Below are 21,741 nucleotides of genomic sequence, written 5' to 3' on the forward strand. Positions count from 1 at the left end.
GTATTTTTCATATCAGTTATTATATTCTTCCTCTCTGGCTGGTTCTTTTTTATATTTCCTACCTCTTTGTTGAAGTTGTCACTGAATTTATCAAGTCTGGTGAGCATCTAATGACTGTTACTTTAAACTGTTTATCAGGTAGATTGCTTATTTCCATTTCATTTAGCACTTTTTCTGGGGGTTTGTCTTGTTCTTTCATGTGGTTCATATTCCTCTGTCCCTTCATTTTGTCTGACTCTATTCATTACTATATATTAAGTAGGCCAGCTGTCTTCTAGTCTGGAAAGTAGTTCCCTTATGTGGAACATGTCCTGTGAGGCCCAGCAGCAATCCCCCCCAGTCCACAAAAACGAATGTTCCAGAGGTGTCCCTTGTGTGGACTGTGCGTGCATTCCTCTTGTGACTGGGTCAGAACTGCTACTGGTCCTCTGGTGGGCAGGGCCAGCCCTTGGCCCAGCTGTCTGCAAAGATTGGCTACAGGGCTTGCTGCCAGCACAGCTGAATGAAAGGCCTGGCTTCGGCCACTGCAGGCGTGCTGGTGGGCAGGGTTAGCCCTCAGGCTGGCTGTCTATAATGTCCGACCTTGACTGCTGCAGGTGCACTGATGAGCGTGGTTTGCCTGTGGTGCAACCGACCAAGAGGCCTAGCTACAGTCACTGTAGGCATGCTGGTGGGTGTGGGTGGCTCCTGGTGCTTCTGAATGAGAGGCTTGGTTGCAGCTGTGAAGGTTGTACTGGTGGATTGGGCTAGTTCCTGGCAAGGTTGAGTGGTAGGCCTGGCTATAGTTACTGTCACTTTGCTGGTAGATGGACCTAGCTCCCCCACTCCCTGGGGGCAGAAGTAGCTCTGGAGGGACTCTAGTCCTGGTGGGTGTGGTGGGGTAGTAGTTGCTCTGGAGAGACACAGTTTCCAACCGAGCCTCCTCCCCACCCCCAGTGTGTAGGTCAGGAGCTGATTTGGAGAGGCACCTGCTGGGGCAGTTCTGCAGGAGAATACCTGCATGGGGCAAGTGGTGCTAGCAAGATAGATGGAGAGTGTCTGAATCGGTATCTGCAAGTGTCAGACTAGCTAAGCGAAAAGGGGGCACCTCATCCCAGAGAAAGCTCCTGCAGATCCCTGCCCCATTGGCACACATCCTAAAATTAGTCATCTCTTTCATGTATATCTCAAGCACTTTTCAAACTGCTGAGTCTTGGGCCAACTGATGCAGCGCACTGGCCCTTTAAGAGCAGAGATTTGGTTTCCTGCAGCCCTCTATGACTGTCAGAGTTAAGTTCTGCTGATTTTCAAAGCCAGATGATAGGCGCTATTTTTCACTCCACAGGTCCTCACACCAAGTGTTTGGTTGTCTACTGTGTCTCTCCTCTCTTACCCTTCTCAATGGGTCTTTCTCTTCATGCTTTTAGCTATGGAAGATCTCTGCCAGTATCAGGTCATTAACAATAACGTAGTTGATTAATGCATAGTTTGTATGTTACATGTATCACATACTGTATTCTTCCAATAAAATAAGCTAGTGAAAAAGAAAATATTAAGGATATCATAAAAAAGAGACATTTATAGTATTGTACCATATCTGTTTTTAAAAAAACACATGTAAGTGGACCCAGGTAGTTCAAACCCATGTTGTTCAAGGGTCAACTGTAATTGTTGCCTTGGCGTGTCTGTGGGAGGAAGTGAGCTTAGGATCCTACTCTGCCACCTTCTAGCAGGACTCACTCACCCTGTTTTTTCTCTTAAAAGAAAATCTTACACGTGAAATGTAAGTATTTTCCATGCTTTTAATTAAAAACCTTACAGAAATTCCAGACTGTATTTATAATCATAATCATTGGTTTTTTTCTTTACTGATCTGAAAACAAACTTTCTCTGGGGCAAATTAGAACGTCACGATGGAAATACATAGATATAGGTTAGTTAAAACTCATGTGGTTCTCAGATGCCTTCCTAAAAACTACCATTTTAACTCTGTGTGTGTGTGTGTGTGTGTGTGTGTGTGTGTGTGTGTGTGTGTAAAACATGTAAGAAAGTGTAGGCTCCATTGTAGAGCCAGTAAGGTAGACCAGGGGAGAATGTATTTTGCAGGCCAACTTTAATTCAGATTTTGTGAACTCTATTTAGGGGATTACTCATAGAGTCCCCTACACGATGGACGCTGAAAAGCAAAACAACATAAGATGACATGTTTTCTATATAGCTAATTTTTCCATTCCCTCTATTTTTCTTTAAAATATTTCTGTTCGTGTTGTACTAGTTACTTTTTCATAGAATGCTTTTAATATTATAGGGCCAAGAACTCCTTTCCCTCTCTTTCTTCTCTTTTATTCTACTTTAACAAAACTTATAAATTAAAAGGAAACTTGAATAATAGACTTTCAAGGCCAATTTTTTTGCCTGGTCTTTTCAAGTCAAGTAACCAGTATTGGGGGCTGCTATTGAAATATCTCTTTTATAAAAATTAAAACAAAATAAGCAGTTGTAGCACAGAAAACACCTGAATATGCAAACTTTCATCTAATAGGATGGAAACTAGGAAACAATAATGTCAAGGAAGATGTAACCTGCAGCACTAATAGGACCTGTGAGGAATTACTCATGAGTATTTTTCATGCATGTGACACCAAATGCAGAGGTTAGTTGAAAATTATCTGCTGAAATGTTTGGTAGTGCTCATCAAGTCGTCTGTAATTTCCTTTGTGAGCAGAAGGGAAATGGTTTATGTGTGCTGGTCTGTGTAGTTGTGTTTACATATGTGATGGATACAACCTGATTTCGGAGTAGGGACAGCTGTTGAGGTGTTGGTTATTTCTTTGTAATTTCTTTATACCTATTTTGCATATTTTACCAGTGTTGCATGATTTTTTTTCGAGCTTATCAACTGATTTACCAGCTCCAATCATTGGAACTACTTACACGTCATCAGTGGTCCCTCACTAGAAATATATACCACACATTTATAAAACCACGATACGAAATTTAGCTCAAAGTTGTTCATTTTATTTTATTTTATTTTATTTTATTTTATTTTAAGATTATTTATTTGACAGAGATAGAGACAGCCAGCGAGAGAGGGAACACAAGCAGGGGGAGTGGGAGAGGAAGAAGCAGGCTCCCAGCGGAGGAGCCTGATGTGGGGCTCGATCCCATAACGCCAGGATCACGCCCTGAGCCGAAGGCAGACGCTTAACCGCTGTGCCACCCAGGCGCCCCAAAGTTGTTCATTTTAGAGTATGTAAAAGTTAGTATCCTTACAAGATCTAGAGTCACTCCCAAACATAGCCAGTGAAAGAACTGACAACCTGCATGTCCCAGGCAGACAGAGAGCCAAACCACATTCTTAGTGATGCAGGCAGGCTGAGTCCCAGAACCCAGGGGAAGGGAAGGGTCTCACAGGACCAGCCAGGACCTTTCCTTGGCTTCACGCAGAACAGAAATCAAATGTGAGCCGGAGAAAGTGAAAACAGAGTTTATTGAGTAGTGTGACTGATAGATAATAGCAGACGGAGTGTCCAGGAGACTCAGAAAGGAGAGAAGAGTCTCATCCTTGCAAGGGGTTTGTATTAGAGAGACTAGGGTGCATGTTTCTCCAGGAATCCAGGGTAGGGTCCAGTCAAAGGCAAGTATCAAGTGAACAATATGTGTTATTCCATAAATTCTGGAAGATAAGGGTATCGATGCCAGCATCAGCCGAAGTTTGTCTGAAGCTAATGTCCTGGGACATGTTTAGGATATGGCGCTTAAGTGTTATCAGGGGTTTGGGGCCTAGGACAAAACTCAATGACTAACTTTCTGGCCTCTGCCTGTTGCGGGACCACTGAGCCAACAATCAAGAAAGAAATCTCGAGACGTTTTACGGTGCAGCTTTTAGTAACTTTATTTAAGTAGCACAGGGACAGGACCCATGGGCAGAAAGAGCTGCACTTTTACTGTATGAAGCTGGTGGGTGGTTATACATTTAGTGCTCAAAGAGGAGGGGACATGCAGGGGGTAGAAGATCATGAATGTTTTCTTTGAATTTCTACCCATAAAACTTTGGCAAGATTTCTCTGGTGCTTATCATTGAGCTTGATATTAACTCTTTGTGAGACGTACAGGCAGTCATGAGACCCTTTAAGAATTAGCAACCAGCACGTGTGTGATCCTTATCGGAACTATGCAGCCTATAGGTCAGCCTTCTGCGCTAAAGGCAAACATTTTTCTGCTTCCATCCATCATCACCCCTTGAAGTGGGAAGTTGGCTTCTTTGCCTTGTTCAGAGGCAAATTATGGAACATGAGTGAATAGGGCCTAGCAGAAAAACAGCAGAGCTGGAGCCTTTCTAAAATGGAATCCCTTCAGCTTTCCTGCTTCATTAGGACAAAACACGAGACAAGAAGGAAATAGTTATTTCTAGGAGATAAAGGATCAATAACCAATGGGTCTGGATTTGGGAAAGAAGGAAGGGACAATGTGAATTTTTATTTCTATCTTTTGACTGGGCTGAGGAACAAATCTATTTACAAAAACTCTTGAGGGTGCTCTTTGGGCTTAGGAAATTCGTTAAGACCCTTAGTTCAGACTTCGACCAAGGAGCGAAAGATGCCTGATGAGGATCTGGGGGGTCCTGAATGGTCTTATTTTTAAATATTTATTTATGTGACAGAGGGAGAAGCAGGCTCCCCACCGAGTGGGGAGCCGAATGCGGGACTCAATCCCAGGACCCTGGGATCATGACCTGGGCTAAAGGCAGACTGAGCCACCCATGTGCCCTTAGATGGTCTTATTTTTAAATGTAACCGTTTAATAGTCTCTTTAGAGTGGAAAGACAATTCAGACAGAGCATAACTAGGATGAATGCTCAAAGGATAGAGGGGAGCAGAAAGAGTTACAGAGTCTTATAGTCCTATTTTAGCTACATTGTTTCTTTTTCATTAGCTTTTTGTAACGAATCTTCCAGTGGTACTACTTTGAAATTTTGAAACATTTTGGAGGCTTCTGCATGCCAACTAAAACAGGTATCCCATTCTGTTTAATTTGGGAGCCCTTGCTTTCAAGGGCAATGGCCACTGTATTTCTAGGCTGTCATACCCCTGAGGGCTGGAGCAGTTTGGTAGGACCCTAGCTGCAAATGGAGTTAACCCATGTCTCTGTTCAGCCTTATCTACCTGCAGAGGAAGCGCAGCTCACACTCTGTCCGGCCTCATCTTGAGGCCCCAACCTCACAGTTACCAAGCCGAGCTCCACAGGACACAAAACAAGCTTAGTGAGATTTTAGCTGTGTTTGCTAGGTATCTGAGATTTCTGGAACTATAGTTCTTGGACACGAAATAAGTAGGTGTGCAGGAAGGTGGCATGCACGACTCTTTAGCATTTAAGAATGCCATCAGCGAGCTGCAAGGATATTTAAAAAAAAAAAAAATCCCATTACCTAAGACTGTGGGTTTCTCAGAGCCAGACTCACACCTAAAAGGGATGTGCCACAGGGTTGGGGTTTGTGTGTGTTTTATAGTGTACCTTGTTGCACGGAAATTTCCTTAAGGTTGGTGGGTGACCTAATGTCAATCTAACCCATTCTGTGACCAACTTATCCTGTCATGGGATTCTTCTTGAGGTGACTAGTGCTCTAACAGCCTTTAAATGCTCAACCTGTGCCTCCCAACTGTTGCAGCTTTTCCTCCTCTGAGATCTCTGCTCCTTTATCTACACAAAATAAGGCAAGCAAACATACCTTACTGTATCAGTAGTAACCTAGAGATGTTACTGTGGCCTGGCGAATTGTGGTCTGAAAGCTAGGGGCTTGGGCTCCAGGCAGACCCTTCTGGTAGCTCAGTTGGGCTCTGGGCAGAACCACCAGCTCCACTGGACTCTGGGCAAATATGCCAGGTCAGTTGAACTTGGGGCATCATTGTCTGCCCGCATAAGCTGCCCTGCCCTGTGAAGGAAAGCCAATTAGATCAAGAGCTCAAATACAACAGAGCAGAGCTCACCACTGAGAGGAATTTACCCACAGCCCTTGGAAATGACAAGAAAAACAGCGAACTCCAAGTGTTCACGGGTACCGTGCCTGTGTGTCTCGTCATCCCCAAATGCTGCTGGAAGTCCGCCTTGGATCCTTTTGCTGCCACCAAATCTGTTAAAAAACAAAATTCATCTGAGTCCATTTGAAGGTCTAATTGGCTTTATTAAATGATGGATGAACCAGGCAGCATCCCATCTAGCAAATAGGAAGGAATTCAGAGATGTACAAAATAGGTTTGTATAAGGAGAGGGGGCAAGAATATTCTTAGCAGAAGAAAAGGATTTTCTCAGGCAAGATGGCTTTCCCTTAGGGGGAATAGTGGGGAAGATTTGGGAGGGATTGGGGTGTAGGACGGTGGTGTCTTACCATACGGATTATACCTCTTCTTCCTTTAGGGGATGGGGAGCGCCCATGAGGCAGATTCATTGGTACCCATCAGAAAATTCCCCATTGACCAGTGGAGACTACATTTTTGGGGAGATTGAAACTGCAATTACATTAGGTATTGAGCTCTGGTTTGGGATGTGGCCTAAGGCACCAATTTGGGCCTGTGGTTTTCTTTTTAATAAGGCCTACATCTGTTCTTTGATTCGGTGATGCAAATGGTGATATTCTATCATTCCTTCCTAATTTATCAGCTGGAATAATTGATACAAAGGAAGTCTACCCTGCCTCCTCAACTATCTAGCTGTCGTAGGTCTTCTTTCCCGAAGGAGAAGCAGGATGAAAGCCTGAGCGTGTTCCTGACCACTCAGGAGTAGGCTGTGGGTATTGTGCCTTCTCACCCCATATGTACACCAGTGCCTGTTTCCTATGAACAAGGACATTTGCTTGCCTGACTACAGAACAATGATCAAAATCTGGATATTTAACATAACTGCAATACTACAGCTTAATTCAAAGTTCTACGTTCAAATGTTCTCAGTTGTCCCAATCATATACTTTACAGCTTGTTTTCTGGTCCAGGTGCCAATTCAGTTCACACCTTGTATTTAGTTGTCACAGCTCTTCAGTTTCCTTACATCTGGAGAGTTTCTCACTTCCTTGTCTTTTATGACCTTGACATTTTTGAGGCATGTAGGCTAGTTACTTTGTAGAATGTCCAATATTTCCTCTTGATTATTCAAGTTATATGTTTTCACAGACACACTACAGAGTGATGTTGTATTCTTCTCAGTACAATATATCAGGATTTTAAACACTTGATCACTTGATTAGTTTAGTGTCTGCCCAATTTCCCCATTTCAAAGTTACTATTATTCCTTTGTCATTAATAAGTTATGGGAAGAAACTTTGAGTCTATGTAAATATCTCATTCCTCATCAGGCTTTCATTCACTAGTTGTAGCATGTATGATATTGTGCTTTATAATAAGAAATATGTATTTGATCTTTGTCCCATTTCTGGCCCTGAGCTCCTAAAACATAAGGAATTTCTTAAATGATGAGAGCCATAAAGGTGACCCTTGTTATGTTAATGAGGTGATTTTGGGCCTCACCTAAGGACAGGGGGCTGGTTGCTAGAGGAGATAACCACAGGATTAGAAGGTCTAGAACTTTAAGCCATTCTTCCCTGACCACAGGTTGGGGGAGGGGCTGGATATTGAGTTCTATCATCAATGGCCAATGATTTAACCAATCTTGCCTATATAATAAAGCTTCCACTGAAAACCCAAAAGGAGAGGGTTTGGCGAGCATCCACTTTGTTGAACATGTGGCCATTTGGAGAGAGTGCTGTGCCAGGGAGAGTTTGGAAGCTCCACGCCCTTTCCCCATTCCCTGCCCTGTGCAGCTCTTCCATCTGGGTGTTCCTGAGTTATATCCTTTTCAAATGAACTGGGGATCTAGTAAGCACAATGTTTCTCTGGGTTTTGTGAGCCACTCTAACAAACCCAGGGAGGGGGTCATGGGAACATCCAATCTACAGCAGGTCAGTCAGAAGCACAGGTGATGTCCTGAATTTGAGATTGGCATCTGAAGTTTGTAGGGGTGGGTCCTGTGGGATCTGACACCATCACCAGACAGAGAGTGTCCAAATTGAGTTGAATTGTAAGATACCCAGCTGGTGTCCAAGAATTGCTTGGATGTGTGTGGGGAAAAGAAAAATCTACGCATCGGAATTTGTGAATAGAAACATGGCATCCATTGATACTTCCTGCCTAAGTCAATTACTACTATAGTTGTTGCCAAATGGAAATATTTTTTTTTATCTCCATCTTTCTTTCTATATTTCTTATTGTCAATCTACTGTAAGGGTTTTACCTTCTTCCTAATTAATAAGTTAATATCTCTGTGAACTCTAGATTCTTCTTATATCTGGTGGTTTATAATCTGTTACTATCATTATTTATTTTGAAGCTCAAATCGTCCCAGAGTTGGCTAGCAGGATATTCTTTAAGGTGGCTCCTATGTCTGTTTGGTGTGTTCCCGTCTGTCTTTGAGCATTTCATTACTCCCTGGTAGCAGCCAGATGTCCCAGGTACTAATACTTTTGACATGTCCTCATTGTTTTTAATAGCTTTTTTTCCCCTGGTATTATAAAAGGCTCTAGGCTTGTCTTGTACATTTCCTGCCCCAACCATGGAATCATCTATTTCTTTATGTATCCATGGTTCTTTTTCATGTGAAATAATAAAGACCACAATCTGGAGGCAAGGGATTGTTGTTATTTATGGGCCTTTTCAGGAGTCAGATCTAGGGAGTACTTAAATTTTTTGAAGATAAAGTACATTATGAGTTCAGCAACTTTGTCCAATGCAAATTTAGTACTATAGGGGTTTTACGTATCTCTTCTGTATCTCTACTCCCTTTCTCACCCATAGAAAATCCTGGTCCTCAATGACCCCATTAGAAATGCTCATTTGTTTTATTCTTCAACACAACGTTTTTAGAATAGTAATACCCAAACTGCTTGTACTGTTTCTCTGTTGCTGAATTACCACAAACTTGTTAGCTTAGAACAATACACATTTATTACCCTGTCCCTTCTGTGGAGCAGAAGTCCATGCATAGCTTAGCTGGGTCCTCTGCTAAGGAACTCACAAAGTTGTCAAAGTCACAGGTGACGGCCAGGGCAGCTGTGTTATCTGTTGCTCAACAGGGGACTGACCTGCTTTGGGCAGCAGAATTTACTTGTTTGTGGTTATAGGACTGAGGGTTTCAGATTCTTGCTGTCAGCTAGAGGTATCCCTCAGTTTCTTGCCAGTTGGGCCTCTCAGCCTAGGAAGCCCATAACATGGCATCTTGCTTCTTCAAAGCCAGCAGGGGAGTGAGTGACTCCAGCAAGTCAAGAGCCGTGATCTTATGTACCTTAATCATATAATCACATACATGTATATTCCATCATCTTTGCAATGTTCTAGTGGTTAGAAGCAAGACACACGTCATGCCCATACTCCAGGGAACTACACAAGGATGTAAACATCAGGAGGCAGAGATCAAAAGGGACACCCTGGAATCTGTGTACTTCACTGCCATAGTATGATTGTTGAAAATGATTTAAGATTTTTTGGGTCATTCTTTTTTTTTCTTAGGGAACACGTATGTATCTTAAGTGTGTATGGGAATGTTTTCAGACTTGTTTTTATAGTCTGCTTTATCTCACTTAGTAATTTTGAGTGCTCATCTGTGTCCACAAATTTTCTTCATATGCTATACATTTTGGGGGTTCTATCATATTTTACTTAACCAATCGGTCTCAATTGGATATTACTTTTTCTCTATTATAAACAGCATCATAATGAATATTCTTGCAGCAAAGCATTTCCACGCACCCTTAATTATATTGTAGGACGAATGGCGTTTACTTATTTCTAGAAAGCTGCTCTGCTTGAGCAGGATTTAAGGAGCGATTTCCCTGAAGGAAATAAGGAAGCTCCACTGAAGGGAGATGTTAATCAGGGCTCTTCAGAGAAACAGAACCAACAGGGTGTGTGTGTGTGTAGATAGGGAGGTAGATTTCTTGTAAGGAATTAGCTGACGTGATTATGGAGGCAGGCAAGTCCCAAGATCTGCCTGGTAAGTCAGCAATCTAGAGACCTGAGGAGCTAATCGTTTAGTTCCAGTCAGATTCCAAAGCTTCCCCACGGAGAATCAGGAAAGCTTGTGCTATAGTTCCTGTCCAAAGGCAGCCTCAAGACCAAAGAATGGCTGACGGTTCCGTTCGAGTCCAAAAGCAGGAAGAAAGCTGATGTTCCAGTTCAAACAAAGGCAGCCAGGCAGAAAGAATTCTCTCTCACTTAGAGGAGGGCCCACCTTTTTGTTCTACTCCGGCTTACCCTCATTAGGGAGGACAATCTGTATTAGTTAGTCTACCAATTTAAATGTTCATCTCATCTAAAAATACCTTCACAGAAACATCCAGAATAAACATTTGACCAAATATTTGGACATCCCATGGCCCAGTTAAGTTGACACATAAAGATCCATGACAGGGGGCGCCTGGGTGGCACAGCGGTTAAACGTCTGCCTTCGACTCAGGGCGTGATCCCGGCGTTCTGGGATCGAGCCCCACATCAGGCTCCTCTGCTATGAGCCTGCTTCTTCCTCTCCCACTCCCCCTGCTTGTGTTCCCTCTCTCGCTGGCTGTCTCTATCTCTGTCGAATAAATAAATAAAATCTTTTAAAAAAAATTAAAAAAAAAGATCCATGACCGGAGGCCTTTTCAGTTTGAGGTATGTGATAGAGGGCTTAGAGTTTTCATGGAGGAAAATAAAATAAAGATATTCTTGTTGGCTTCACAGCTCTCTTTTCAATTCTACAAACAAAAGGAATAAAAATCATCTCTCTAAATGTATTAAGTTTTCCCCTTCTCAGTACCTCCTAACACTGCCAAATGACATTTGCCATTAAATTAATACAGATCTTCCTCAACTTGTGATTGTTTCACCCCAACAATCCATTGTAAGTTGAAAATACCCTAAACTAAAAATGCATTTCATACGCTTAACCTACCGAACATCATGGCTTAGTCTGGCCTACCTAAGTGCTCAGAATACTTTTATTCACCTACAGTTGGGCAAAATCATTTAATACAGAGCTTATTTTATAATAAAGTATTGAATACCTCCTGTAATGAATTTGTATCGGAAGTGAAAAACAGAATGGTTGTATGGGTACAAAACGTTTGTAAGTATATTCGTGGTTTACCTTTAGGATCTCAAGGCTGACTGGGAGCCGAGGCTCACTGCTACTATCTAGCAACAAGAAAGTATCCTATCGCGTATCACTAGCCAGGGAAAAGATGAAAATTCAAAATTTGAAGTACAATTTCTACTGGATGTGTGTTGCTTTACTGTAAAGTCAAAAATCACACCATTGTAAGTTGGGGACTAGCTGTACTCTTTAAAGTTATTCCTTCTCCTTTACGACGACTCATTCCCCTCATCACTAGACTTCCTTTCTTAGTCTAGATTTACGTCCTTAAGGGAAGAATCTTCACGCCTGCATCCACCCCGTCCCCAGAGCGTATATCTCAAGGCAGGCTTCAGTTAGAAGTAAAAGAGATGTCTTCTGCTTGAGTAAGATTGGTGTGTCAATTACTAATGCAATTTCTGAATGTGATGGTAGGACTGACTATATCTGAGAATGACCTCTCCACATCAGTATACCCAAAAAAGATTCAAAGTACTTACTTGAGACTGAAATTTCATCTAGGGTAGAGGGGAAACTACCTTCACTGAATGACTTTGTTTTTTCTCCGCATTTTCATATTTAACTAATAACACTTTTTTTGTGTGTGTGCTCTGAGAAAAATATATGTGGTGGTTAATTTTTAACTTTATTTTTGAAATATAGTTGGCATAAAATGTTACATTCATTTCAAGTGTACAACATAGTGATTCAACAAGTCTATATGTTATGCTGTGCTCACCCCAAGTGTAGCTGCCCTCTGTCACCACACCACACTATTACAGTACTACTGACTCTATTCCCTATATTGTGCATTTTATCCTGACTTTTTCTTTTTCTTTTTTAAAGATTTTATTTATTTATTTGAGAGAAAGTAAGTGAGCAGGGGGAGGGGCAGAGGGAGAGAGAGAATCTCAAGTCGACTCCATACTGAGTGCGGAGCCCGATACAGGGCTCAGTCTCATGACCCTGAGATCGTGACCTGAGCCAGGATCAAGAGTTGGATGCTTTGCAGACTGAGCCACCCAGGCACCCCTCCCTATGACTTTTTCTGTAACTGAGAGACTGTGTCCCCCACTTCTCTTCACTTGTTTTGGCCATCCCCTGACCACTTCTCCTCTGGCAACCATCAGTATGTTCTCTGTATTTATGGGTCTGTTTCTGCTTCTTGTTGTTTTACTTATTCTTTAATTGTTTTAGATTCTACATGTAAGTGAAATCATATGGTATTTGTCTCTAACTTACTTCACTTGGCATAATACCCTCTGTGTTTTCACAAATGGCAAGATTTTTTTATTTCTGAGTAATCTTCCTTTTTTGTGGCTGAGTAATATTCCATTATGTATATATAATGCATTTTTATATATATGTAATGCATTTTAAAATGCAAACTCATCCCTATGTGGGGTGTGTGTGTGTGTATTTGTATGTATACACACCGTATCTTCTTTATCCACTCATCAATCAGTGGACACTTGGGCTGCTTCTGTATCTTGGCTATTGTAAATAATGGTGCAGTAAACATAGGGCTGCATATATCTTTTCAAATTAGTGTTTTTGTTTTCTTTGAGTAAATACCCAGTAGTGGAATTACTGGATCATATGGTAATTCTATTTTTAATTTTTTGAAGAACCTCCATACTGTTTTCCAGAGTGGCTGCACCAGTTTGCATTCCTACCAACAGTACATGAGGGATCCTTTTTCTCCACATCCTTGCCAATACTTGTTTCTTGTGGTTTTTATTTTAGTCATTCTGACAGCTGTGAGGTGATATCTCATTGTGGTTTTGATTTTCATTTCCATGAAAATGAGTGATATTGAACATCTTTTCATGTGTCTGTTGGCCATCTGGATGTCTTTTCTGGAGAAATATCTGTACATGTCTTCTGCCCATTTTTTAATTGTTTGTTTATTTGGTGTTCAGTTGTATAAGTTCTTTATATAATCTGGATACTAACCCTTTATCAGATACGTTATTTGCAAATATATTCTTCCATTTTGAAGTTTGCCTTTGAGTTTTCTTGATTTTTTTTTTCCTTCACTGTGCAGAAGCTGTTTATTTTGATATAATCCCAAAAGCTCATTTTAGCTTTTATTTCCTTTGCCTCAGGAGAAATACCTAGAAAAATGTTGCTCCAGCTCGTGTCAGAGAAATTACTGCCTGTGTTCTCTTCTAGAATTTTTATGGTTTCAGGTCTCATATTTCGGTCTTTGTTTAAAATGTAAATCCATTCCAATGTTTACTTCATTTTATGTAGTAATTTACAACATCTGCTATTGATTCTTTAGTGTTCACATTATGTGAACTATCTCTTGATATTGACTGCTATACAAAGAAATTATATTTGTCAATATTTGTAGGATCCTACAATAATCCAGCTGTTTATACAATAGAATCTGAAATTATATTTTTGAATCATGAACACATAAGGGACCTATAGCAAATCAAGCATATTTTATGAAATATAATACAACCAAATAATGTAGATCAACACAGTTCTTTCTTTCTCTGTCTTTTCTACAAACGTCAGGCAAGAGGTATGACTTAAAATATTTTTATGATCTGTGATTCCAGTTGTAAAAGAACATCTTATTTCAGTAAATATCCTGTCTCTTCTCTCTCTTTTGCCCTAAATTCCATTGTATAGATCTTTCTTTTTTTTTTCTTTTTCTTTCTCTTCCCTTTCTTTTCTTTTTTCTTTATTTTCCCATTTTGTCTTTAATTTCTGGTTTCTTTCATTGAAATAAATTTCATCTGTACTGCTTCCTTTCAGAGATTTATTGAGGATTTCTTTATGGTCCGTTTTTTTGTTTTGTTTTCTTTCAGGTGTAGAATTTATTGATTCATCACTTACATGTAACACCCAGTGCTCATCACAACAAGTGTCCTCCATAATACCCATCACCCATTTAACCCATCCCCCTGCCCACCTCCCCTCCAGCAACCATTAGTTTGTGCTCTATAGTTAAGAGTCTATTTTATGGTTTGCCTCTCTTTCTCTTTTTTTCCCCCATGTTCATCTGTTTTGTTTCTTAAATTCCACATGTGAGTGAAATCATATGGTATTTGTCTTTCTCTGACTGGCTTATTTCACTTAGCATAATCCTCTCTAACTCTATCATGTCATTTTCATTCATTTTGATAGCTGAGTAACATTCCAGTGTGTGTGTGTGTATGTGTGTGTGTGTGTGTGTGTCTACACACACCACATCTCGTCTATCCACTCATCACCTGATGGACATTTGGGTTCTTTCAGTAATTTGGCTATTTTTGATAATGCTGCTATATAAACATCAGGGTGACATGTATCCCTCTGAATCAGTATTTTTGTAACCTTTGAGTAAATACCTAGTAGTGAAATTGCTGGGTCATAGAGTAGTTCTATTTTTAACTTTCTGAGGCACCTCCATACTGTTTTCCAGAGTGGCTGTACCAGTCTGCATTTCCACCAACAGTATAAGAGGGTTCCCCTTTCTCCTCATCCTCGCCAACATCTGTTGTTCCCTGTGTCATTAATTTTAGCCACTCTGGGGATGTCTGAGTGGCTCAGTTGGTTAAGCGTCTGCCTTCGGCTCAGGTCATGATTCCGGAGTCCTAGGACTGAGTCCCGCATTGGGCTCCTTGGTCAATGGGGAGCCTGCTTCTACCTCTGCCTGCTGCTCCCTCTGCTTGTGCTCTCTCTCTGACAAATAAATAAAATCTTTAAAAAATATATTTTTAGCCATTCTGACACGTGTGAGGTGATATCTCATTGTAGTTTCGATTTGTATTTCCCTGATGATGAGTAATGTTGAGCATCTTTTCATGTGTCTGTTGGCCATCTGGATGTCTTCTTCAGAAAAATGTCTTCTCATGTCTTCTGCCCATTTTTTAACGGGATTATTTGTTTTTGAAGTGTTGAGTTTGATAAGTTCTTTATAAATTTTGGATACTAACCCATTATCAGATATGTCATTTGCAGATATCTTCTCTCATTACAATGTTGCCTTTTAGTTTTATTGATTGTTTCCTTCACTGTACAAAAGCTTTTTATCTTGATGTAATCCCAAAAGTTTATTTTTGTTTTTGTTTCCCTTGCCTCAGAAGACATGTCTAATAAGAAGTTGGCTATGGCTTATTGCCTGTGTTCTTAGAATTTTGATGGTTTCCTCTCTCACATTTAGGCCTTGCATTCGTTTTGAATTTATTTTTCTGTATGGTATAAGAAAGTGGTCCAGTCTCATTCTTTTGCATGTTGCTGCTCAGTTTTCCCAGCACTATTTGTTGAATAGTCTTTTTCCCATTGGATATTCTTTCCTGCTTTGTCAAAGATTAGTTGGCCATACAGTTGTGGGTCCATTTCTGCGCTTTCTGTCCCATTGACCTATGTGTCTTTTTGTGCCAGCACCATACTGTCTTGATCACTATAGCTCCGTAGTATAACTTGAAGTCTGGAATTGTGATGCCTCCAGCTTTGCTCTTCCTTTTCAAGATTGCTTGGGCTATTTGGGGTCTTTTGTGGTTCCATACAAATTTTAGGATTGTTTGTTTTAGCCCTGTGAAAAGTGCGGCTGGTATTTTGATAGGGATTGCATTAAATATGCAGATTGCTTTGGCTAGTATAGACCTTTTAACAATGTTTGTTCTTCCAATCCATGAGCATGGAATGTTTTTCCATTTCTTTGTATCTTCAGTTTCTTTCGTAAGTGTTCTGTAGTTTTCAGAGTAGAAATTTTTTACTTCTTTAATTAGGTTTATTCATAGGTATCTTATGGTTTTTGGTGCAATTGTAAACGGGATTGATTCCTTTTCTCTTTCTTCTGCTTCATTACTGGTGTGTAGAAATGCAACAGATATCTGTATTTTGATTTTGTATTCCGTGACTTTACTGAATTCATGTATCAGTTCTAGCAATTTTTTGGTAGAGCCTTTTGGATTTTTTAACAGAGTATTATGTTTGCAAATAATGAAAGTCTGACTTCTTCCTTGATGATTTGGATGCCTTTTATTTCTTTTTGTTGTCTGATTACTAAGGCTAGGACTTCTAGTACTATGTGAAATAATAGTGGTGAGAGTAGATATCCCTGTCTTTTTCCTGACCATAAGGAAAAGCTCTCAATTTTATACTGATTAAGGATGATATCAGCTGTGGGTTTTTTGTATATGGCCTTTATGATGTTGAGGTATGTTCCCTCTATCCTTACTTTGCTGAGAGTTTTTCTCATGAATGGATGCTGTACTTTGTCAAATGTTTTTCTTTATCTGTTGAGAGGATCATATGGTTCCTATCCTTTCTTTTATTAATGTGGTGGATCACGATGATTGATTTGCAAATATTGAACCACCCCTGCAGCCCAGGAATAAATCCCACTCGATTGTGGTGAATGATTCTTTTAATGTACTGTTGGATTCTATTTCCTAGTATTTTGTTGAGAATTTTTACGTTTAGATTCATCAGGGATATTGGCCTGTATTTCTTTTTATAGTGGGGTCTTTGTTTGCTTTTGGAATCAGGGTAATGCTGGCCTTGTAGAATGAGTTTGGATGTTTTCCTTCTGTTTCTGGTGTGGTTTTTTTTGTTTTGTTTTGTTTTTTGGAATAGTTTGAGAAGTCATATTTAGGTCTTTAATCTATTTTGAGTTTATTTTTGTGTATGGTATAAAAATGTGGTCCTTTTTCATTCATTTCCATGTAGCTGTCCAATACCAGCTTTTCCTAATACCATTTGTTGAAGACTTTTTTCAGTTGCATATTCTTGCCTCCTTTGCCAAAGATTAATTGGCCATATAAGTGTGGGTTTATTTCCAGGCTTTCTTTTCTGTTCTTTTGATCTATTTGTCTATTTTTATGCCAGTACCATACTGTTTTGATTACTACAGTTTTGTAGTATATCTTGAAATATGGGAATGTGATACCTCCAGTTTTGTTCTTTTTCAAGATAGCTTTGGCAATTTGAGATCTTTTGTGGTTCCATACAAATTTTAGGATTATCTGTTTTAATTCCATGAAAAATGCTATTGGTATTTTGATAAAGCTTGCATTGAGTCTATAGATTGCTTTGGGTAGTATGGACACTTCAACAATATTTGTTCTCCCAATCCATGAGCATGGAATATCTTTCTATTCATTTGTGTCATCTTAAATTTCTTTCATCAGTGTTTTATAGTTTTCAGAGTACAGGTCTTTCATGTACTTGGTTAGGTTTATTCTTAGGTATTGGTGCAATTGTAAATGGGATTGTTTTCTTAATTTCTCTTTCTACTACTTCATTATTAAGATATAGAAATGTAATGGATTTCTGTATATTGATTTTGTATCCCGTGACTTCACTGAATTCATTAGTTCTAGTACTTTTTTGGTGGAGTCCTTGGGTATTCTTTTTTTTAAAGATTTTATTTATTTGACAGAGAGAGACACAGTGAGAGGGGGAACACAAGCAGAGGGAGAGGGAGAAGTGGGTTTCCCACTGAGCAGAGAGCCCAACGCGGGGCTCAATCCCAGGACCCTGGGATCATCACCTAAGCTGAAGGCAGATGCTTAACAACTGAGCCACCCAGGCACCCTGAGTCTTTGGGTATTCTATATATAGTCTCATGTCATCTGCAAATAGTGAAAGTTTTACTTCTTCCTCACCAATTTGGATGCCTTTTATTCCTTTTTCTTGTCTGATTGCTGGGGCCAGGACGTCTAGTGCTATGTTGAATAAAAGTGGTGAGAGTGGACATTTTTGTCTATTTCCTGCTCTCAGGGGAAAAGCTTTCAGTTTTTCCCCATTAAGTAAGATGTTAGCTGTGGGTTTTTTATATCTGACCTTTATTACGTTGAAGTATGCTCCCTCTAAACCTACTTTGTTGAAGGTTGTTTGTTTTTTTTTAAATCATGAATGATATTGTACTTTGTCAAGTGCTTTTTTTGCGTCTACTGAAATGATTTTTTTCATTTTTATCCTTTTTATCCTTTCTCTTGTTGATGTGATGTATCACATTTATTGATTTGCAAATACTGAACCACCCTTGCATCCCAGAAATAAATCCCAGTTAATCACAAAGAAGGATTTTTTTAAATGTATTGTTGGATTCTGTTTGCTAGGATTTTTGCATTTATGGTCATCGGAGATATTAGCCAGTAGTTTTTGTTTTTTGTTTTTTTTTAGTGTCTTTATCTGTTTTTGGTAATCCTGGCTGCATAGAATGAATTTGGAAGCTTTTCCTTCTCTCCTATTTTTTTTGGAAGAGTTTGAGAAGAATAGGTATTAACTCTTCTTTAAATGTTTGGTAGAATTTATCTGTGAAATCATCTGATTCTGGGAGGTTTTTGTTTGCTGGGAGGTTTTTGTTTGTTTGGTTTCTAATTACAGATGCAATCACATTGCTGGTAATTGGTATGTTCCCATTTTCTATTTTTTTCTTACTCAGTTTTGGGTGGTTGTGTGTTTCTAGGAGTTTGTCCATTTCTTCTAGTTTGTCCAATTTGTTGGCATATAACTTTTCATAATATTCTCTTATAATCCTAATCCTTTGGGGTTTTTTTGTTGTGTTGATTCTTTTTTCTCCCTCTCCCTCTCTCTTTCTTTCTTCCTTTCTTTCTCCTTTTCTTCCTCCCTTCCTCTCTCTCTCTCTATCGCTCTCGATTCTTTTTTCTCCCTCTCCCTCTCTCTTTCTTTCTTCCTTTCTTTCTCCTTTTCTTCCTCCCTTCCTCTCTCTCTCTCTATCGCTCTCGCTCTTTCCCTTCCTTCCTTTCTTCCTCTTTTTCTTTTCCTTCCCCTCCCCTTCCCCTCCCCTTCCCCTCCCCTTCCCCTCCCCTTCCCCTCCCCTCCCTTATCCCTCACCTTTCCCCTTCCTTTGCCCTCACCCCTTTCCCTTCCTCCCCTTCCCCTTTCCCCTTCCCCTTCCCCCTTCCCCTTTCCCCTTCCCCTTTCCCCTTCCCCTCCCCCCTCACCCCTTCCCCTTCCTCCTCACCCCTTCCCCTTCCTCCTCACCCCTTCCCCTTCCCCTTCCCCTTCCCCTTCCCCTTCCCCTTTCCCTTCCCCTTCCCCTTTCTCTTCCCCTTCCCTTTTTTCCTCATGAGCCTGGCTAAAGATTTATTAATTTTGCTGATCTTTTCACAGAACCAGATCCTGGTTTCATTGGTCTCATATATTGTTATTTTAGTTTCTGTTTTGTTTATTTCTGTTCTAATCTTTATTATTTCCTTTTTCTACTGGTTTTGGGGTTTTGTTTTTTTCCCCTTCTATGTCCTTTATATGTTAGCTAGGTTTTTATTTGAGATTTTTCTTGCTCCTTGAGTTAGGCCTGTACTCTATAATCGTCCTGTTAGAAAAGCTTTTGCTACATTCCAAAGATGTGGTCATCGTGGTTCCAATTTGTTGTCTCTGTCTGTATTTTTATTTTATCTTTAATTTCTTGGTTGACCCACTCATCGTTAGTACCATGTTATTTAACCTTTTTAATTTGTGTCCTTGTCAGATTTTTTTTTCTTGTGCTTGATTTCTAGTTTCATAGTGCTGTGGTCTGAAAAGATGCATGGTATGACTTGTCTTTTTAATTTTTGAGACCTGTTTTGTGGCCTAACATGTGTTCTATTCTGGAAAACGTTCCTGTGCACTTGAGAAGAATATGAATTCTTCTGTTTTAGGATGGAGTGTTTTCTCTCTCTCTCTTTTTTTTTTTTAAAGAGAGAGAGTACTAACAGTGTAGAGGGAGATGGAGAGCAGACTCCCACTGAGGGGAAGCCCAACATGGGTCTTGATCCCAGGACCCTGAGATCATGACCTGAGCTGAAGGCAGATGCTTAACCAACTGAGCCACCCAGGCGCCCTCAATGGAATGTTCTGAATATATCTGTTAGGTCCATCTGGTCCAATGTGTCATTCAAAGCCACTGTTCCGTTGATGTTCTGTCTAGATGATCTATCCATTGATGTAAGTGGAGTATATCTTTTGTATTGCTCCTTTATCAGTAGTATCCTTCTTTCTCTCTGTGTAAGTCTTTGGTTAAAGTCCATTTTGTCTGACATAGTATTACTACCCTAGCTTTCTTTTCACTTCCATATGCATGACAAATGCTTTTCCATCCCTTCACCTTCAATCTGCTTTTGTCTTTAGGTCTGAAATGAGTCTCTTGCAGGCAGCATATCAATAGTTCTTGCTTGTTTATCCATTCTGTCACCCTAGTTTTTTGACTGGAACATTTAGTCCATTTACATTCAAAGTAATTGATAAGTATGTTCTTGTTGCCATTTTGTTGTTTGTTTTATAGTTGTTTTTGTAGTTCTTTGTTCCTTTCTTCTCTTGTTCTCTTCTTTCATGGTTTGCTGGCTTTCTTTCTTTTTTTCCTCCCATATCATTACAGTCTTTTTTTTCCCCCATAGGACATGCGCTATGATTTGCAGCATAGGAGAGAATCTTAGGAATCAAAATTTGTGCTTCAAAGACATGTACATCGGGATGGAAAGGACATAAATTAATCTAAGTGGAAGCTTTGAGTATTGGGTTTTATATTTGGTTCTTGTGACATTCCAGAAGTATTTTGCCTATTTATCTTAATCTATACAAATCTTAATCTACATAAATCTTTATGTTCTGATAAGAAGTGTTTGGTAACTTCAAGGTCACTCCCATAGCCTACCTTCTACATATCCTTAAGAATTCTATGAAGGGGCATTTCTTCTTAGATATAGAAAGCACATGAGTCCCCAAAATATTGGCTCTTTTAATGTTTTCTTAATGGCTACAATAAAGTGTGATGGTTAATTTTATGTGTCACTTGATTGAATAAGGATGCCCAGATAGTGGTCAAATTTTTTTATGGGTGTATCTGAGCGGGTGTCTCTGGAAGAGGTTAACATTTGTTTTCATTTGTTTTATTTTGGGCTTTTGGGGATTTTTAATCTTTTTGTGTGATTTTTTTCAAATTTTTATTTTAATTCTAGTTAACATGTTATAATATTGGTTTCAGGAGTAGAATTTATTGATTCATCACTTACATACAGCACCCAGTGCTCAAACACAACAAGTGCCTTCCTTAATACCATCATCTATTTACCTCTTTTCCTCCATCAATCCTCAGTTCTATATATTTAAGTCTTTTATGGTTTTGCTTCCCCTTTTTTCCCTTCCCCTTTGTTCATCTGTTTTGTTTCTTAAATTCCATGTATGAGTGAAATCTTTATTTGTCTTTCTCTGGCTTATTTCACTTAGCACAATATACTCTAGCTCCATCCATGTCATTGCAAATAGCAAGATTTCATTCTTTGATGACTGAATAATATTCCATTGTGTGGAATTATGTGTGTGTGTGTGTGTGTGTGTGTGTGTATGTACATGTGTGTGTCCATCATAAGTCGATGTGACATTTGGGTTCTTTCCATACTTTTTTCTTTGGTTATATGCTTGGTTCCTTTCTTTTTATTTGTATATCTGTTACAGGTTTTTGATTGTGGATTACCATTAGTTTATATAACATCTTATACATATAGCACATTATTGGTTGATGGCCATTTAAGTTTGAACTCAGTCTTAAGCACTAATGTGTTTTACTCCTCTGCCACCTATTTTTGCTATATAGTTTCATCCTTTATTTTTGCTTGAATTCCTTTGACTGATTTTTATAAATATACTTAATTGTGATGCTTT

General features: G+C 39.6%; 1 protein-coding gene across 1 annotated transcript in view; it reads left to right on the forward strand.

The window, feature by feature from the left end:
* The window catches only part of LOC103665240 (inositol 1,4,5-triphosphate receptor associated 2), an 81,896-nt gene that overhangs the window by 7,246 nt on the left and 52,909 nt on the right, over positions 1-21,741 (forward strand). The window contains 1 exon segment of the mRNA XM_040641900.1: positions 2,522-2,632. Coding sequence (XP_040497834.1) covers positions 2,522-2,632 — 111 coding nt within the window.

This window comes from Ursus maritimus, unplaced genomic scaffold (genome assembly GCF_017311325.1).
Source record: "Ursus maritimus isolate PB19 unplaced genomic scaffold, ASM1731132v1 scaffold_26, whole genome shotgun sequence".
NCBI lineage: Eukaryota > Metazoa > Chordata > Mammalia > Carnivora > Ursidae > Ursus > Ursus maritimus.